Raw genomic sequence first — 22,070 nt, forward strand, 5'->3', positions numbered from 1 at the left:
CCGTGCCTCAAGAGGGAGATGTGTAAAAAAAATAACAGCGAAAAGTTTCTGTAGAAATTAGTTATACCTAAATAAAATTAGCCGTTAATTGTATTAACATTGGTGTGATGAGAATATAACTATTTGAAAGCACTGATATATGACTTTTTTGCAATAATTTTCATTGTTATTGACCAGTCGTTTTTTACACCAAAAAACTCAAAAATTATTTTTAAATACGAAAACCAATTAATAAAACAAAACAAAACAACAACAACACAACAAAAAAAACAATGATGACTAGTTACAGATTTATTACTTTCACGATCTCACACTCTGGTGACATTAGAATAAATGTATTAACAACCACCCAACACACTGTTAGAGCTGATTAAAGAATGATATTTTCAAATGTATCTTAGTTGGAAAACAGTTTACAAATATATATATAGCTTAGCATGTGCTTAATGGTGATGACTGAAAAGAATGAACAGTAGTTTGTTTGTTGAAAGTAAAGGAAACTATTTTCCCTTATGGTCTTGATTTTCCACTACATAGGTCATTATTCTAATTCACACCCAGAAATACCTTTTCTTTTCCACAAATCCTTTGCTATTACAGAGTATCAGAAGAATTGAATAATCTAAACGAGTTGATCATACTTTTAAAATTCTAAACACGCTAAACTACATGGTTAAATTTCTACTAACAAACATTTTTTTTTTATTCTATATCAACCTACTGATTTGATGTACAGCAACAGATAAAATTCAAAAGCTGTAAATGCGACGTAAACTGTATATATCCTCCACTTCTCATTCTCACACATGTTCTAACAACAGAATACTTCAGAACATTGTTTTACTCTAAGATAATTAAATAACATTTGAAATTTTTGGACTATAAGAAGTTTCAAAACAAATTATTTCATTACAAACTAAAATCAAGATCACAACAGTAAGAAGGGCTGAAATTCTTAAAATTACAAACCTTTTTGTTTAATAACAATAATGGGGTTTGGACAAATACCTAGAATAAAGAATTTTGTTCCACAGTGCTTTTAAAAGTTTTCCATATGTTCAATACTAACATTTCTAATATTACAAAATGACCAAGGCTCTAAAATTTACACACCTCAAGAATTTTGATGGTTAACGTTTATGTGACAGGAAATCTTCAGATCTTACATTTATGCTACTGCTTGCAAAAATAACAAAACAAAGCAGTCACTTACACATGTGGTCCTGCTTATTGCTTTAGTAAACAGTGCCCTTTGGTGTTGGGACACAAAATACTTCAAAATTTCATACTAAAACAAATACAGTTAATTAAATTGGGAAATCATAAAATAAGCTTTATTTGTGGAAGAAACATAGTGTTAACAGTAATACCCACAATTAAGAGTTTTGACTCTTCAACAAACAGAAAAAAATTGAGAAAGGCCTTAACTAATCCCTGAAGCAATGTTCACTCAAACTTTTAGCCTTGTGCCAGCAAGTTGTTCTTTCTGAAGTTCAGAGGAAATGAGTGGAATTGGTCTACATCCCATAACCCTGGTAACCAGGCACAGACTGGTTATAAGGTTGGTATCCTGGTCCGATAATACCTGGGCCAGCAGTCAACATTAGCTGGGGTTCAGAAGCTGAAAGGTGATACAAAATAATTTTAGAACACAAAAAAAAGTTAATTTTTTAAGTGTTTTTACATGTAAAATAAAATGCATGTGTCCCCAAGTCTTACTAGTTTCAGCATAAATGTGAAAAAAGATGATGCATGAACACTATCACTAGCCTTTACAATCTTAAACACCTCAATTAAGTCCCCTCTAACTCTTCTTTTTTCAATAGAAAACAATTTCAGAGATCTTAATCTCTCCTGATATGATAACCCTCCTCCTTCCATCCCAGACACTATTCTAGTAACCTGTCTCTGAATATTTTCCAACAATTCAAAGTCCTTTCTAAGGTATGAAGTCCAAGAATGGATATAATACTCCAAATGTGACCCAACCAGTAACATACATGATGAAATTATAACCTCTTTAGACTTGTATTCAATATTTCTCTCCACATAATCTAAATTCCTATTTGATCTACCACTAGCAACACACACTGTTTCAATGACTTGAAAGGCTAATTGACCATTACACCAAGATCCTTTTCTTTCATGGCACTGTTAAGGTTATTCCCATCCAAATTATACTTATAATTTAAATTATTACAACCCACATGCATTGTCTTGCATTTATTATAATTAAAATCAAACTGTCATTTATTTGCCCAACTTTCTAACTGATCTAAATCCTTTTGTAAAGTAGCAGCATATTCTTCACAGCTAATGCCAACAACTTTAATATCATTGCCAAATTTGAGAAATTTATTGATCATTTCTTCTTCAAAATCACTGATGTAAATCAAATAGAGTAAAATTCTCAAGACTGAGTCTAAGGTACTCCACACTTGTGACATTAATCCAGTTTGATTGAACTCTGCTTATAACAACTTTCTGCTTTCCTTCATCTAGCCAGTTTTCAATTCAGCTACCTCATTTATCCTCCACATGTAAAAAGATAATTCTTTTACATAGCACCATGTTAAATGCTTTCTGAAAATCCAGATACACCAATCCACACCCCTATTTTCATTTATATAAGCAGCAACTTTTTCAAAGAATATCAAAAGATTTGAAAGGCATGATTTTTCTCTTAGTGAAACCATGTTGACTATCTAATAAAATTCTAAACTTTGTTAAATGACTTTGTAAAGCATCTTTTATCAGACTTTCCAAAACTTTTCTCACGACTGATGTGAGACTAATAGGTGCCGATAATTATTAGGTCAAATTTTATTACCTCTTTTGAAAAGAGGATTGACTTTAGCTAACCTGCCTACTATTCAAGGACTTTCAAAAAATAGTAGCAAATGGCTTACATATCCAATTCTTAATCTCCATTGAAACACTTGGGGAAATATTATTTACCATAGGTGCCTTATAATTTTTTAAACTTCCCAGCATTTTTTAACAAGCTCAGAATTACTGCAATTATATTGTTTTACCTTGTTTCCAGCTATCAAGTGTTTAAGATGAGGTATATTGCATCACTCTTCATTAACAAAAATTAAAGAAAAATCTGAATTTAATAACCCAGCCATCTCATAATAATCAGATACTAGCCTTCCTTTATCATCCCCTCAAGGGTTCTGCCCTTTTCTAACAATTTATTTATCCTTAATGTGCTTAAAAAAATCTTTACTGTTAATTTTTAAATTTTCAGTCAACCTTTTTTCATAGATTCGTTTTTTTTAGTCCTAATTTTTTGTTTGACCAACTTTCTTGATCTTCTAAAATATTCTGTCATAACAGTCAATTTAAATAGATTAAACTTATGTTTTTCTTTAATTATATTTCTTATAACCTCTGTGAACCAACCTGTTTTTTTTACTTACAGCCACCATTTTCTTTCTATAAAGAATGTTTATCTTGAAAATGTAAAAGTTTATCCTAAAAACATTTTCCACATCTGATCAGTACCTTCAAATAATTCAGCTGTCAAATTTCTAACAGATAATTCTTGACAAATGCCTTCAAAATTTGTTTTTTTTTGTAACCAAAATACCATTACTTCTGATCTCTATATGCAGCAGAACATTAAACCTAATAAAGAAGTAATCATTGCACTCAAATGTTCCCAATTTCCACTCTCTCAGCAATTTCTATATTAGAAATTAAAAATAAATCTAAAATAGCATTGTTTCTAGAAGGTTCCTTGACCAATTGGTGAAGAAAACCACCTTGAACAGTTTGCCAAAACCTTTCTTGCTTACAGTTTGATTCTAACATTTTCCAACCAATGTCTGAAATTAAAATCACTCCCATAATTATGACCCCATTAACAGATGAAATCATAAGCTCATCATAAAGGTTCTCAGTATAATATAGTGGTCTGTAATGAAAACCTTTTCATTTTATATCCACTGCAAGTCATATTTCAGACATAAAGTTGCTCCTACCCTTACCTTTAGTATTCTATTCCTATTAAATAACCTATAACCTTGCATTTCAAAGATCACCTAAATTTAACCATGTTTCACTTATTCCCATTATATCAAAATACTCCATTCTTACTAATGTGCTAAAGTCATCTATTTTATTTCTTATACTCCTAGCATTACAACAGTAACAATTCAGCTTATGCTTAAAACTACTTCTATACTTACTTCTTACACTAAACCTCTCTCTCTCTTTTTTTTTGCATTTAGCTTATCCTGGTTCCCACCACTGTCTAGTCCTATTTTAGAACTTCCTTTACAGATGAGTTAAGAGCCATTGCAAACAAGCTAGATCTTAACCCCATTTGAACAAAAACCCAACATTTCTAAAAAGCTCTCTTATTTCAATGAACAATCCCACAAGTAGAACCAACCTATCTGCTCACCCTTACATATTAACCCAAGCCTAGCATTTATCTGAAGTGATCTATTCCTAATTTCATCCTCACAATTAATTCTTGACGGTATCCTGATGCAATTAGGTTACGGCCTTTTTTCTTTAAATGCCTTTATCAACCTGTTGTACTTATTTAGTTCCTTTGACCATCATTAGCTTCTACATGCACAACAAAAACTGCATCATTTGTATTCCTTCATTTTATTTCTTGCTCTGTCAATTATATACTTTCATCCTGCATCTCTGGGTAGTATAATAATTCTTTTTTCCCTATTTACCCCCACAGACTATCATATCTGCATGCCTTATCAAGGAATCACCCATAACTATAAGCTCCTTATCATCCACATCCTTCTCTGACCCTTTTGTTTTTCCCTTCAATAGTTCCTCATCTGCATAAGCCATGGGTTGAAATCTGTTGCTAAACAGAACAGGCTCATTACAATTAAATCTGACACTTTATTTATTATTTCTAACTTTCTGAAAGTCATTGTTATTGTTAGCATATATGTAAAAACTCAAGCTCTTCTTGAAATCCTGTTGCCATTTCCAACAGTTTACCCTTCTCTTTTCCCTACTTTAATTTAGATAGCCTCCAACTTGTGAATTCTCAAATAACAACCACTCATCACACCTAACAAACTATGAATGTTTAACTCCAATACTAGTCTTTACTGTATTGTAGCCTAGAAATAAATACTTAATACAACATAAATAACGCTATTATTGTTAAGCCTAACATTTTAGAATCAGATACATTAGTTTTATTTTATCATTATTTTATATTTCCACTAAATTAATTAAATTTATCTTTAATTTTATAGCAATGAGAAATAACTAGTCTTTATTTAATATTTATGTAATTCTAATATTAATATAATAATACAATATATTTACCCTTATTTATAACCCACCTATAAACTGAATTTAAACTAATGGATCTAAAATAAACAAGATAATCCTTAAAACAAGAAGAGACAATTAACTATACTACAGATTTACTTGTTTTATTAAACAAAAAGTTTAACATTTTAACATTTAAAGTTTTATGATTTACCACTAAGATGAATTGCAGCTATGCTTAAAAGTACAATTACACATCTTAAGCCTAATCTAACATCATAGTTCAGATTATACCACTATTTTCTAATTTAAAACTTTAACACTACTATTTGTATTTCCCAATCTTACGAAATTAAGTTACTCTTTTGTTATTCAACTCAAATCACTAAAAATTATAATATAAATAGTATTCAAAAATATATAGCAGCATAACAGCTTATCTTTTCAATGTCTTCCCCCCTTTCCATAATTTCCTTAAATCCTCTGCTATTACAAAGTAACAGAAGAGTTGAATAATCTAAATGTGTTGACCACACATTAAAAACCTGAACACATTAAACTTAACTATATGGCTACACATTCTATTAACAAAGGTTTTCTCTGTTCTTTATTGCCATAAGATGTATTGTGCTCATGGGATAGATGCTTAACACAAAACTTATTTGGACCTCTCCAGGTAGATCTTGAATTTATATTATTTTAATTAGTAGAACTTCAAAAGTTTCTTATTCATTACAATAGTATATCAGTATTATTTTCTTATGGGTGCATCATGTTTCAACATTAAATGTCAATGTTTTGGTAAATATTTTTGCATGTGCTGATAAATAAGCTGTAATATTTAATGGCTCTGAAAAATATGTTTTTAAATTAAATTGCCATTTCTATAATTTTCTAACAATGGAATAAAAAAAGCCAAATACATATGAGCAGCTGAAAAATTAAGTTATACCAATTACTGTCACCTAATATTAAAACTTTATTTGCCAGTACTTCAAATACATGTTACAAATTAATAATAAAAGTATATTACCATAAATTATTGGTTTTTGTTCATTTTGGGCTGACTCTTCTATTCTTTCACTTTCGCGTTCATCTAATTTGTCCACCTAGACATGAAAAACAAAACCTGTATTTTTTTATAATAAAAGAAAACAGAAAGACAGGAAAACATCAATACAATGCATCATTACACAAGTGCATTATTATTAAAACCTGACTTTCACACCCCTTTTTATCAGAGGAATGTCATGTTTGCAACTGGGGTTCAATTTTAACAAGGGGAAAACCCATCTTTAGTCTCTTGGTACTAATATTTGTCACAAACTGTTTGGACACATTTGATAAAACAAAACCATACACCTTTCACAAAAAAGTTCCAAAGGTAGAGAAATATGGGTTCTCCTTTCATCAGGAGATGTTCCATAATAGTTGGATCAATATATTCCCCATGTTGCCATCACCTGTACCTAAAAAAAAAAACAACAAAAAACACTTTCCATTCACAGCTGTGATGAATGGCTTGTAGACTGCAACCCATTCCCAAAACCAAGCAGCTTGGATATCCACATGCACAGTAAATATGCTGGCTTGCAAAACTGAATTTCTTACAATTTCTGGGTGATGGACTTGACATTCATTTTGAGCATCTTGGTTCTGTATTAATACAATCAGTGGTCTTTCAGCATGTTACTTCTAATGGACTTGGATATGAGTAGCTATCTTTAATATCTCAATGTGGAGAATCATTTCTCTGTAAGTTGCTTTACTCCTAAGATCCTGGCTATAACTTGTTGGTTAGCTTTTATAACCCTAGGCATCACTGTAGCAAGGGCTTTAGATGCAATAGCGAAATCTATTACTAGCTGTTGCTCCAATACTTCTGATGATAAGATCATAATACTTTTATGTTCTGGAATTTCAAATGAATGATTCTGGGATTAACAAACAAATCACACACTTAATGAGAAGTAAAAAAAATATGTGTAAGTTACTGCATAAACAGTACTGTAACAGTTGTAGCAGGTTGAGAAACCTACAATACTGAACACTAACCATATTCTGAATTGACTGAATAATGAATCATACAGATTACGTTCCTACATGCTCTAACATAATACAAAAAGGTACTTTACTTATCTATAACATATTTGCGTAAATATCTAAAAACAAATTCTAGCACTGCCCATGGCAATGACCTATAAACTAAACTTGTAATCTACAAATATCTATATCACAGTAGGTTAAAAAATTATTTTCAATAAACTACTTTATGTTATGCTACTTTGCACCCCTCCCAGAATTCCCTAAACAAGAGTTTCTAAAAATATCATTTTTTATTGTTCATATCAAGCACAAGTTAAATAAAAGACAACCTTAACCTTGTTACAGAAGAATACAAACCCTGTAAAAATCTAATGATAAGTCCTAATGTTAGCAGAACCTTTTGAAACTACTTAATTGTGCACATAATAGTTTTATTAAACATGTTGTAAAGTCTATTATATGTTTAGCATGTGGAATGAGATAGACAATCATAATGTTTATTTTGAGATAAGATTAAGAAACTGGTCAAATATTTTGAAATTATGCTGTTTGGAAGTGAGTGAGTAGTTTGCCTAACTTAGACAAACTAGGTACACTTATGATATGATAGCAATGCTGAAGTTGATTATATTTTAGGTACAGTAAGTACCAGCATGTTATGATGTTTTCAATAATTTCTACTTAAAGTAAAATCCAATAAACTCTGGTTCTGACCCAACTTAGAGCAAATACTGGTAAATCCTAATGCAATGGAATATAAGAAAAATTAAAAAAAAAGAAGTAAATATAGGGATGGTTAATATCAACCCTTCAAAAACAATGCAAACAAGATAATAGGAATGGTATTTGCATCATCCTTACATAATAATACAAGCACACAGTGTAGTAAAATGTTAACAGACTAAAACTGAATAAATCAAACTCAACTGTGATTGAAAATAAATTGCCATATGTTAACTCTGTCATTATTCACTGATGGTGCACTTATTCTTAACTTTCTTTTTTTTTTCATGCAATGTTTCAATAGACATAGGAAGGTTGTATTTGTAACTAAGTTCTAAATACAATGAAGTTCCAATTGTAATATCTATTGCTTATCTATTATTGGCTGGTAATTCCTGTTTAACCCTGTAATTAAGTTTTTCTGAAGCAATATCACATTTCAATACAAAAGCTAAATTCAAGGGGTAATGATAACCTCGTTTACATTATATTATGATTTATTTACAATGACTACTACTTATTAATAAGACTTACAAAAGTCATTTGAAACTGTCACCTCAAGATAATGTACTAGAACTTTAGACCTTATTTCTTTCCAATAACAATAAGATACAACTGACAGTCACTTTTATATACATACTTCATAATTATGAATAAATTCACACTGAACCGTCAGTCAGGTTTCTTTAAGTTTAATGCTAAAATTCTCATTCATAATCCTAACAATATCTCAGAGGGTTTGACCAGTTTCATTCTAAATCTAGACACTTATGCAATACTAAATAACCTATGAATAAAATATATTTCTACTATGTTTTTATGTTTAAGAATAAAACTACAAAATGAATTAATTTATTCATTAAATCATAACATACCTTGGTGATATACTCCTTCATGACTTGGATCATGTAAGGCATAGTAAAGTCCATGATTCCATGGCGCCAGGACAGTTCAAGAATAACATCAGGATGTAGAAGATGGTAACAATGGAACAGGCAAGCACTAAAACATTCATAATTCTTCTCTTCCAGGAACCAGGTCAGAAGTTCTTCAGCTATGTCAGCCATCTTAGATTCTGCAGCATATTCCATTGCATCCTGTAATGACAGATGAAAAATTTTTTTTTCAAAAAAAGTTAAAAGCTAAACAAATATCAAGATTTAATAAAAGAAAGCAAAAGTATAATATATGATTTTCAATTATAAAAAATATTCGAGCTAAAAATGGATTAAAACATTTTTATATTAATCAAGCTGTCAAACTGGGTGTCAGTGGGTATGTCACATGTAAATGTTTTAAAAAACTTTGCTGTTCTGAACTTTTTCAAGAAGATTCTTTTTGCAGTGCTTTTAATGATGAGCTGAAAAAAATTACAGAAATTGGTTTTAAGTATTACAACAGTAATCAAGATTTAATATATGTATATCTATCTAAACAAATCCACCTTAATTTAATAACATTTAACTCTTGATGTCGCTCAGTAAATTAAGACAAATATAATAGTATTCATTCATGTTACATCAAATAACATCTTTCAAATATTATATACTATCTCTATTTTTAAGCACAATGAAAACTTAACATTGCTTATTAAATGCATTATTTATCTTGTGTTTGAAAAGCACGTGTTTGTAATAAGTATTTGACTTGTTACTTTAAAATATTATACACAAGATAAGGTCAAAGGTCATGTCAGCCTAATCAGTTCTGCAACAAACAAGATCTGCTTTAATTCAATATCTGTCAAATATATATATTTCTTAAAAAATGCCAGACATAATAATATATTAGAAAGAAAATAAGTTTTTCCCTAATTAGCTACATGAAATAACATTTGCATTCTTATTTTGTAGTTTATAAACTTAACCACAGGAACAAGCACTGGCATAAGCTCCATCATTTGAGTTTAAATATATCATTCACTATAGATCTCTTAGAGACTGGTTCATTGTATTCTAGCCTTTTTTCAGTACTAAATAAGTACCTTAAAGAGTCTGTCCCTTTTGCAAAGTTCTACTGACTGCTTCCAGCGATTATTGCCTTTGTACAAGTAAGCAGCGATGCGTCGGAACTCGATTAGTTCATGCTTCTCCAGATGCTGAGCAAGTGCAATGTTATCAAAGTTATCAAATGCATCAATGGATGTTTTGAGGCCCTGGAAATCTTCTTCTTCAATTAAAAGGCCATTCAGGGCTTCATTTATAGCCTTGTTATTGAGGTTCTGAACTGAACGCAAGTATGGCTTTACCAATGGTAAATGATTCACCTACAGATAAAAATGGTAATAGAAAATTCACTTTTTAATTTCAAAAAACATGCCAAATAGTCAAAGCTTTAAAAAACTTTTTAAATAAAATATATTGAAATGTATACTGAGTCTGACTAGTATAATACAGCTGTTATTTACATAAAATATGTTAAAAATATCATGAATGTATACACGAATGTCAACTGATCAGAGAACAAGTAAAAGCTATTATTAATGTTCCTTTCTTTATGTATTTGTTTCACTACTTAGAAACTTAGCATTTTATATTTTCTTGTGCTTTATATCGATTTGAAACATGAAGAAAGTTATTCAAATAACCCCTTAGAATATGTGCAAAAGTAAAAAAAAAGTTTATCCAGCCACATCATGCATGATCTTTCAAACTGATTTAACAGTACAAATTTCATGCTGGTCTGAATTTGTCGCAAAGCTACTAAGCCTATACATGCTGCCATCACTAATTTTGAACTACTAATCAGAGGGAAAGCTTCCAGTCAGCAGCACCCAACCAACTACCATTCCTGTTTAGAGATTGACTGTAAGTCTTACAATACATCTATTATTTAAGTGAAGGGAATATTCTGCAGTATCACAAGGATTTGAACCAGGTTTGCCACCTTTGAAATCCAGCATACTATCACAGGACCAACCCATGTCTCAAGGTGTAAAAGATATTATAAAAATAAGCAATCTTTTTAATTACACGGGTTTCACCATAACAAATTTCTTTACGTTGAATATAGTTTAATTTTCGGATAGTTTTCAAAAATCTAAACATATGGTATGAAGCAGAAGAACAGTATACCGTTAAGTATACAGACCAGCAGTAGGCTGAAACCAACTGACCAATGCATCATTTGTGCTTTTTTCCTTCCACCAGTATTATTTTAACCAAGGTTTTTTTTATAGTGAATAAAACTTCCACATAATGTTAAGTGTTTAGTTACAACATTCCTGCAGTTGTGCTCCTTTCTTTCACTATTACTGTTTGAACCAAAATTTTTATATGCAATGGAATTTGTACACCATGATAATTGTTTAGTTATAATTTTCCTACATTCTGCACCCACAAACACTGTACTAACAGATCAATGTGATGGTGCCTTGTTAAAACTATAAGACAACATCTCTATTAATGTACTAGGTTTAAAACGAAAAAAAGATTATGATTCCATGATAATATATATCATCTTTATAGTTAACTTGAATTCATTAATTTGTCAATGTAAAAAGTGGTATGATCTTTCAAAACTGAGAAACAAACAACCTGTAAATGCTGATTACAGATACAGGTTTACAACTGTTTGATTTTACATGAAATCTCCTATAGTTTTATTCTTTACAGAGTAAAACTTACGTTTATTATTTCATTCATTTAAGCTTTATTATATTAAAAGACATTGTAAGATACAAATTAAAGGCTCCACCTTTGAAAACTGTGAAGTTAGATTATAACATATTACACTATGCTCTGAAGTTTCAAGCACACCATAATTCATTTTGATCTTCTAAGATTTTTTGTTTCTTCTATTTTGATTTAGCATTTTCACACAAAGTTACTCAAGAGTTAAGTACACTACGTATCTCTAATTTTGAGCCAATAAATATAAAGGTGAAGGCAACTACTCAATGCCACCAATAGCCAACTCTTTTCCAATCAATTTGTGTGATTTATTTAACACTCTTATAGTACAGTTATGACCTCAAGCTACAGTAAGGTTCAAATTCAAAGTCTGGGCAAGCTACCCACAAGGGCTTAAGCTTCTAAGAAACTAAGAATTCTTATAAATACAGGTTAACTTAAAAGCCCCACTGTATCTATACACAACATGTAAAGATTTGAAGTGCTTTCTATCTTTGCTAGAAATTCTGAATTTTTACATTCAATTATACCTTAGTAAAGAAGTTGACAGCACGCGTGTGGTCCATCCGAGCTGACAAGACAAGCAACACATCATTCAGCAGCATTGGTTTGTAATCCAGATAGAACTGAACAGCCTTGTAGTATAGCTCAATGTTTGCTACTTTAGTTATCATTTCCTTAAAATGACCTTCCCGCCATGCTTCACTTGGATGGTTTATCATAGTAGCTACTGCATTGTCAAACTCTTCATACTTATCATACAAAAACACCAACTCAGCCCACAAGTGAGCTTGTTCAGCTGCCCGCAGCACCTGCAAATTAAGAAAGCAGTCAGTGTTGGGTAGAAGCATATCAATCATTCATTTCACACACAAATATTTAAGTTAACCCTTCCATAAGGGTAGATCAAATGTGCATATCTTACAGTTATTTTCAAAATTCAACTCAACTACTTTATTACCAGTGTATACAAAGAGACTTGGTACCAACACACAGTTAACCCTTTCTCAATGGGCTCAGTATGATATACAAGAGTTCATCTACATATTTGCACACATTAAGTATTTGAATTACAACTTTTTGATAAAGCATGTGTATCTTCACAAAATGTTGTAAAGATTACAAGTTTTTGTAAAAAAAACAAACAGATTTTTTAATGAAATATTTTACTAAAGATTTGTTTGTAAAAATAGTCTGTAATCTGCAAAGTGATTTCATGATTAAAAAACTATTATTCATCCCAAAAATCTCAAATGTTATTATTAAGACTTTATACTTTATGTTGTTTTCTGTACTCTGTTTGGGGTCTGTTACTTAATCAACATTGTAACTATCCTAAAAAAAAATTAGGAAATACACACTATTTTTTCATGCTAGAATGACTACATTTTATAACACAAGAATACAAATGTTTAGTCTATGTAGCTTAAGTCTCATACTGCTATATATGAATATTTATTATTATACTGACCTTTCAGTTATGCCTAACTAACATTACATAGCTTGAAATGATGCAGTGCATATGCAATCAGGTCACATATCCAATAACATAAAACTGACCTTAAGTCTTACCCGTTTTGGCTGTATTTTAGTGGATTAACATTTTGTAATATATAGTTAAATTTCAGTTATTATACATATATATATAGATAGACAGATAGATTATTACTATTTAGAAATAAATTATCAAACTTATTTTTCTTAAAATATAGGACAATAAAATAAGAAGTAAAGCAAACTATCATCTTGCTACCTACAAGCTTTGTACTTGGTTGTTGCTGGACATAGACTACTAAAAGCCTTTTAAAATTTCACACAGGGAGGATATCAAACAAATTTATATATACACAGTTGAATAATCAAAAACACCATAAATTTTGTTTGTTTGTTTTTGAATTTTGCACAAAGCTACTTGAGGGCTATCTGTGCTAGCTGTCCCTAATTTAGCAGTGTAAGACAAGAGGGAAGGCAGCTAGTCATCACCACCCACCGCCAACTCTTGGGCTACTCTTTTACCAAAGAATAGTAGGATTGACCGTAACATTATAACACCCCCATGGCTGAAAGGGCAAGCATGTTTGGCACGACGGGGATGAGAATCAACGATCCTCAGATTACGAGTTGCACGCCTTAACACGCTTGGCCATGCCGGGCCCACACCATAAATAACCACACTAATACCACAGAATTCTACTATAATTTATTAAGGTTAGTAACTACATTTTTGTTTTACATTTTATAAAATATGAAACTTTGAGTAGACTAAAGACAACTTACCTCCTTGAAAACTTGGATTGAAAAAAAAGTAGTAACATTTTCAGAGATTAAAATGGCATAGAAAACCACTCTGGTGACATTTTAAGTTATTGATTGGTTATTAACATGCCATATTCTTTAGTAAGAGTATATAAGGGACTGTTTCAAAAAATGGAAAGAGTTGAGTGGGGCCACTATATTTCATTCAGTATATCAGCCATATTTTAGCAAAATAAAAAGATAACAAGAGTTTTATTTTATATTCTAGCTTGTCAATATTAGTAATTTAAGTTCCTAATTTGTAAGAAATTATAGATTTAGATTTTTTACATCATAAACATCTAATTTTAAACGACACTGCATTTCACATATTATGTGACTCTAAAATCTATATTTAAATGTGTTCTTTTAGTATATACTTTTAAATTAAGAAATTAACTCATACAATATTAAAGTTTAAATTTATAATCTACAATTTGATACCAAACTTACTGACATAAATTTATAAAAAAGAAGTTCAATAAAATTTTGAATGCAAGTCAACAAAAATGATGATATATGGCTTTTGACTTGTGACCAGTTGCAAAAGGGATAATAAATCAAATTCTGATACAAGTTCTAATTTTTTAAGTTTAAAAGGAAATATCTAAACAAATCTTCAATATTCCCTTGTATAAGAATCATAACATTTGTTTGCTATGTTCTGCCCATCTATTTTTCTTTACATCCTCTCTGATGTTCTGAAATTGACATAATTTACTCATTACAGTATCACTAAGACAAAGTCAAAGTTTTATAGCCTTCAATCTCTTTTGTTTACAGAGATATGAGTTGGAAAGTCAGGGCTATATGTCATGTGCATCTGTCACATCTTTTCACAAATTGTGAATAATTCTTTCTGGAGTTTTCTGTTACACCATTTATAACCAATATAAAGTTTTAATTTACCAAATGCTTTATAATGCTATGTTGTTCTCAGTAGAGATTTTTTTATTATTTGGCCCACAGATTGAAAGTTGCCAACAGAGAGTTCTAATCAACTAGCTAAGGGAAATAGTTTAAAGGATGTACACCATAGTTAAAAAGCCAGTTAAATTATAGTGGTTATAATACATCGTTTTATGTACATTGTTATTCTTTACTTTTATGTGCATTCTTTAAATGAAATAAATATTCAATCTTTAGCACTATAATTTAAAAAAAAAGTAGGCTTATGTTTTATTTTTGTCAGCAGACCAACAAGAGGCCAAATGTAAGTACTAAATTTCTTGTTTTATGTAAAGTACTTATTGTTATCAAAGTAGCTAAAATTTAACAACTTATTAGATCAGATTAGGTAAGATAACACAAATACATTTTCTCCACAAGATATGCTCACCAATAGCTCATGCATTATATTGTTCAATACAGTAACTTCAGTTACATTTTGCTAAGTGATTTACAGCTCATATAGTGATATTATCAGTTAAACCTGGTTTAAAAGGCAATATAACAATAAAATAAAATTAAAAAAGATGTATGTTATTGAGCCTTAAGTTACTTGAGAATAAAAAACAGTAGTTTTTAGTTACAATATGCAACTATTCTAGAAAGGAAAAAGGGTAATTCTTATTTATGTCACATTTTACTGTGGCAGTTACAAAATCAGTCAAATCAAGTCTGTACTGATTTAGGCTATATAAAATAAGAGATAAAATATAAATTTTAATGAAAAGAAAAACACATTTAGTATTCATTTAGAAGATCTGAGAGGTTATACAAAGGAAATTTAAAATCTGTTAGGTGAAAAGTATTTTAATCTTAACATGAAAATCACTTTGCACTTGTACTAGACAAAACTCTGACTCCACATATTGACACACACACAAACATCTATTTATAAAAATCTTTAATTACAAATTACTTTATGTACAAAAGACTTGTAATATTAACTAAAAGCTTGCTAAATTTCATGAAGATATACATACGCATACATTCTTTTACATTGTGAACTGTGGTAAATCAAAAACTCCTGTGCTAGCCAGTTCAGTCTGTCTTTTCTAACTTTATTCATGCATACCAAAAATAGCTATTTTTAATTGGTATCAGAAACATATATTAATACCTATGCCTGAATAGATGCAAACAACGTTGTAACTAAAAATCTTTTCTCAAAAAGCAATGACAAACAGTTATATACATAAAGCTTGGATAATATTGCAAATAACATGAAACAATATACATATTCAAAAATTGACACCATCATTTACAAACAACAATAAAAACAGTACAAATGTTCTGTTAGGAGTGCTCTCAACAGTACAGCAATATACTTAAACACATTAATTAAATCTCTTGATAAAAAAATAAAAAAAGGATTTCTCAAATTTAACGTATCAATAAAAATGCTTAATAGCAAACTTTGACATAGATATAATGCTACCTTTGGAATGTTGACTCGTGACCAGAAAAGCTCTAAGTGTTCCTTCATCTTTGTCGGCTTGTACTTAGAGTAGAGAATGGCTAGCTCTGTAAACATGCCCATATGAGCCCTCTCCAAGCCTGCAGTACAAAAATAATAATTCAAAATATAAAAGTGAAAATGGATAAACTAATCAGATACAAAATTAATAGTTCCAAAGGTTTTTTCAGCTAAAATGCTGATTACTGTCTTTTAAACATTAGCTGTAAATATGACATTCACACATGCACTTAAGTGAGGTTTAGAACAGATGTAAACTCTTGTACATTTTTTTTAATGATATTTCATTTAGATAAGTGTTGTACTTTAAGTATGATTATTAGATTGCACTGGACAGTTATACACTCTTTGAAATGAAAGGTTAAAAAGTGAAAAAACTGCATCAAGTCCACCATTACAACTAAAAATATACAGTCCTTGTCAATAAAATTCTTTTAGAACTAGCCTTGCTCGGTTGATGAGAACTAACAATGGTTAAAACTTCATTGCTTTTAGAGTAATGTGAGATAGATCCTTTGCACTAACTAGTTTTTATGTTTTATAGAAATTTGCCATAGAAATTCTCATTGAGAAAGTGTAATGCTTTAGTAAAATTCAGTTAATGTAATGTAAGTGTGTATAAATATGTTCAATGAAGAAAAAAACCAGAATGTAAAGAAAATGATTATTTCCTTGACATTTCATGTTCAGGCTTTATTAAGAGATAAATACTCTAATGAACATACTCTAGATTGGACTTGTTTTCAGTAGGATTACTACTTCTTGATCAAGCTGAGATGTGAAACATTGAGGAAATAAGACTTTTTACTGGATAATAAATGTTTCTCCTTATTAAATAGCCTTACTTTAGTTCCTATGCATGCTTATAAATATATTAAAATGTATCCTCAAGTCTCTCTTTCTGAATTCCAAAAACTAAGTATCCATACATAGTTATAAACAAAGATATATTAAATATTTTATAATTTTTTCTGTATATCATTGAATTAATCGACCACAACTAGTAGAGCATCACGTATAGCAAATTATAAAAATATACAATGTTAGCAACTTTTAACGGGTAGTATTTAACAGTATTAGTGCTTAATGCCAAAAACGTGTTGACAGAGATAAATATTATTTTGATATATAATAATAGTACATCAAAGAAAAAATATCAGAAAAGACACAAATGCTAGATTACTTGTTGCTAATCAGTTGCTACAAGTCTTTGGAATGTTATGTAATTGCAACATTGTACCACAAAATCTAAGTTTGCTATAGTTGTTAATTACCTGTTTAGTTGCAAAAGAATGATATGGTAATATGTTTCCAACAAGCTGTGAGGTACTGTGGTAAAAAATAATCACAAACCTAGAGCAGCTTCCAAGAGATAGATCAGTTCTTCAAAGTAGCCTCTGTCTTGATAGTAGTTAATCAGATCCTCCAACTCGTCTGCATGGACCACAATGTGAAGACCACACATCTGAGCGAGCCGGAACTCTTCACTGTCCACACAAGCAAAACACACCTAGAAACAAAATAAAATAGACTTCAAGCAACACCAACACATCAGGTATTACTAGAATAACTTAATATATTAATGAGTAATACATTCTGTTCCACTGATATGACTACAAAAGCAACCTGAAAACATATTTTTAGTAACAGGTGATGAGAAGTTTTTTTAACTTATGTAACATAAAAAAAAAGTTTTCAACTTAACTTTTTAAAACGTGTTTTTGTTTTTTAGTACAAAGCTACACAAAAGGGTACATTTACTCTGTCCATTTCAGGGAAATAAACTCCAAATTCCAGCATTATAAATCCATAAACTTACTGTTGATCTACTGGGGGACTATTCTTATTGCTCTCTCTCTCTCTCTCTTTCAAGAAATTTTAACTAGTATAAAGTAAAAATAACATATATAAATGCATATCTAAATACAGTTTTTAAATACAGCTCTGATACTGGCAACAAATGTGTATGGAATAAAAAAAATTATAGAATTCTTACTTCCTTCCACGTGCGTGTGGAGTTAGCTTTGCGAGCACTGTCTACAGCTCCTTGGAATTCTTTTAAATGAACTAGAGTTATGGCTAGCCTAGCAAAGTTGGATACATTGTTGTATAAAAGTTTGGCTGGTTCATAAAGACCATCATCAAAGCACCGATCTCCAATCTAGTAACAAGGTAAAGATTATGACATTGCTCAAGTAATTCCACTTTTATTGTAGAGGTGATAGTGCCTGAAACTTTAATGGGTTCATATGTTTAAATTCACACTCATTATTCTGGAAATAACCTATCAAATTACAGTGATAAACATAGATCAGTATAATTATTTGTTTAAAAACTTTACATTTTATAATTTTGTCTGGTTTATTATACAGTCCTGGTTTAAATCAGGTAGGCCAATTACTCAGAAAACACCAGAGTAATTTGAAGTTACTTTTAACCCTTTAATAACTACTACACATTTATAATACTTTACTGCACATGTCCTAAAGTGTTATCAGATTAAACCAATTCACAGTCAATGTACTGTAAAGAAATTTGCATTATTAAATACATTATAATCAATGTTTTAGATTATTCAAGTTATTATTCGCACACCTTAAAAGAAACCTCTGGAAAAAAAATTAAAACTTCAGTTTTATATCATGCAAGGCTACATGCACTAAAAACATCTTTGATTGGTTATTTACGTTCAATTTTGTGTCAGTACCTTTCCAATAATTTATACATATTAGTTTTATAGATAGTTAAATTGATATTTAAGATTTTCTTTTATATTTTAGTTAATTATGTATGCTTATCATAATATTGACATTTTGACATTAATAAAAGATAAAGAACTGGAAAGAAAAATAAAACATTAAAAAAAAACTAAGTGAAAAGATAAAAATATAAAACTACACATATGACCCAAAAAAGTTATTTTACCATTATTCAGTGAAAAAATAAAAGTATATATTTCCATTTCTTAATTTTAAATGTTTTATTCCACTGTTTGTTAATAGCTAGAGTTATTGATATGGTAGATAAAATGGAAAGTAAAATATACAAATTTTTCTAAAAAAAAAAACTTTTGCTATTCATTTATCAGATTCTATAGATTATGTAAATTAAATGTTAAAACTTTAAGATGATAAATAGTGTTTGTATACTCAAAAATAAAATCTCCTTACAGGCAAATTATTCAGAGTCCCAGTACAAATAACATTAAATAAGTTTTGTTTTTGAAATAGTAAAAAATATCAATATAAAATATTTATTTTTCTGAGACTACGTACTTTTAGGAAGGTCACTGTCAAATTTCAAACAATTTCCTCCATTAGTTTTATTTTTTAAATGAAATATAATGATAGCAATGTTAGGTCCTACAAATTGTAAGACCCAGTAGTCATATGGTTAAACGCAATGAATTAAAACCTACTTTCTGGATATCAGCATGGTTTGGGCTTGAAATAAATTCTTCCAAGTCTGAGAGGCGGTTAGTCTTGGCATAGGCATAGATTAGCTCTGATTCTATATAGGACTCACGAGCTTTTTTTCTTGCCATCTGCAGGAATCGTACCAAATCCTCCCAATTATCTATGGAAGAAAAACAGTTTTGTCAATAAAATTTTGTCTTTTGCAGTATAATAAAACAGCTTTGTGTACTTCATCACAAATGTTAAGTTTTTCTTTCACAAGTAGATAAAGCTGTACTGTTTAACTATTTTTAAGTAAAATATTCAACTATAAAATAAATGAAAGAAAAACTGAATCAACAGTTTATAAACAGAAAGCATTAGAACATTAATGTTTGTAAACCTTCTTAAATTTTATCCATGTATCTACAGGTGTACAGTTTAGCTTAAAATTTTGCATACCTCTGTATGACATCCATTACATATCAGAATGCTACAAGACAAAATTATCAAATTAAAAATGAAACTTGTTCAAATTTCTTCAATGTTAAAGATTTCCTTGTGTTAGCTTTTCAAAAAGTGCAGTTCTTGAAAATGTAAATAAATAGACATTTCTTGGACATTTTAGTATTCACCCCTAACCTGTTTTATGAGCTGTCTGAACAACATCCATGTAGGATGAAGGATCTCCAGCTTTGATGAAAGAATCAATGGCTTCCTTCACAAGTCCTTGCTCTAACTGAGCCTTAGCCAGTTGACTCCACACAGCTGGTTCGTTGCATCTCTCAGCAAATTCATAGGCTCTGTCAAGGTTTTTGATGTGTTCAATAAGCACCTAAACAAGTGAGACAAACATTTACATTTAATACAGGAAAATTCACTTTCATCTAGTTAGAGCCTCTGTAACAATGTCTCATCTACTTTTGTGATCCTATATGATTTGTTGTTGTTATTGGGAATCTTTGGCTTTTACATACTTTTTGGAACAAAACTGAACGTTCTAATATAAAGCACTTTTCAAAACCACATTAAGAGCTTTCAAACTTTGCCTTAATAGAAACAGCTAACAGCAAACTGTTCTTATTCCACAGTAAATAAGTTCAATATTAAATTAAATCATTTATGAAATGTTTCACTAAATGAAACACAGAATTATTTAAAACACATTTAAGACTACCTATAAATTTTATACAATACAACTTGTCTAAATGATGCAAATAGGTTAAAGAAATATAATCATAAAGACACGAAGTCTGTCACTTAGCATAAATATTCACTGTGAAAATCATCCTTATAGTAATATACAAATCATACACACACTTACTCTCATAGGGCCTAAAAAGCATCATATTTCATCCTTTAGCTTCTGCAGATGATAAACTTGGAAAGAGAGGAATAACAAAAGGGTCAGATAGGGTTAAAAAAAAAAAAATATAAAGGAGTTATTGTTATAGGATTCTTCAGTATGACAAATAGATAGTCTGTGGGGTAAATAAACATAAAAGACTTAATGGTATCCTTGAGTAGGAGTGGAGGATATAACCAACAGATCAAATGACATAGTAAATAGTGTTACCACTGATAGTCTTTGTAGTGCATATGGTGGCTAACAATGTAAGAATGGATGGGCCAAAGGAGATAATTTTTAAGTATAAAATATTTATAAAGGCATTCTCTCAGGGATACTTCTAAGACTTGACTATGGGGATGAAATTATAAATAACTTGTTAAGGTTGACTACTACACCTTGGTGTAGGTTGGCAGGTTGGCGAACTAGATTTATGGAATGAATTCAATGGAAATATGGAGCTTTCAGAATGGATGATTTACATTTAAGTTGGGTAGGGGATGGCTTTTTTGAAAGAATTATTAACTCAACCATAAAGGAACTTTAACCTAGAACTAGACAGTAAAGAGGGCCAGAATAATAAAGAGTACATAAGATGTCGAGTAGAGTGTAGTGTGGGAACAAGGTAGTTTTAATGGTAGGATCAGCTATTATTATTGTAATACTAGAAGTATAAGAAATAAAATGGATGACTTCAGAGCACTGGACAGAACTAAGGATTTTGATATTATAGGAACAACTGAAACCTGGTAAAATGTAGACAATTTTGATGGCAGAAATTTTATTGAAATACATGGTTATATACTGTGTGATAAAGTACTAAAAATACCAGGAGGATTAGTTTTAAATTTAGAATGCAAGTTATAGCCCGTTCAAGTTCAAATTAAGAATATCAAAGCTAATAACAAAGAAATTGAATCTATTTGAGTTTCTGTTAGTGA

At 30.1% G+C, this 22,070-nt stretch overlaps 1 protein-coding gene across 4 annotated transcripts in view; it reads right to left on the bottom strand.

The window, feature by feature from the left end:
* Window positions 1-275: 275 nt before the first annotated feature.
* LOC143244723 (clathrin heavy chain 1-like) overlaps window positions 276-22,070 on the bottom strand; it is a 114,431-nt gene continuing 92,636 nt past the window's right edge. For all 4 annotated transcript variants that reach the window (XM_076489878.1, XM_076489879.1, XM_076489880.1 and 1 more), the window contains 10 exons: window positions 20,424-20,616; window positions 19,805-19,962; window positions 18,383-18,547; window positions 17,740-17,896; window positions 16,348-16,466; window positions 12,200-12,481; window positions 10,022-10,303; window positions 8,913-9,134; window positions 6,302-6,377; window positions 276-1,621 (listed from right to left, as the gene is read on the bottom strand). In XM_076489878.1, coding sequence (XP_076345993.1) covers window positions 1,518-1,621; window positions 6,302-6,377; window positions 8,913-9,134; window positions 10,022-10,303; window positions 12,200-12,481; window positions 16,348-16,466; window positions 17,740-17,896; window positions 18,383-18,547; window positions 19,805-19,962; window positions 20,424-20,616 — 1,758 coding nt within the window. In that variant the 3' untranslated portion in view covers window positions 276-1,517. The remainder of the gene's footprint in view (window positions 1,622-6,301; window positions 6,378-8,912; window positions 9,135-10,021; window positions 10,304-12,199; window positions 12,482-16,347; window positions 16,467-17,739; window positions 17,897-18,382; window positions 18,548-19,804; window positions 19,963-20,423; window positions 20,617-22,070) is intronic.

This window comes from Tachypleus tridentatus, chromosome 2, assembly GCF_004210375.1.
Source record: "Tachypleus tridentatus isolate NWPU-2018 chromosome 2, ASM421037v1, whole genome shotgun sequence".
Taxonomy (NCBI): Eukaryota; Metazoa; Arthropoda; class Merostomata; order Xiphosura; family Limulidae; genus Tachypleus; species Tachypleus tridentatus.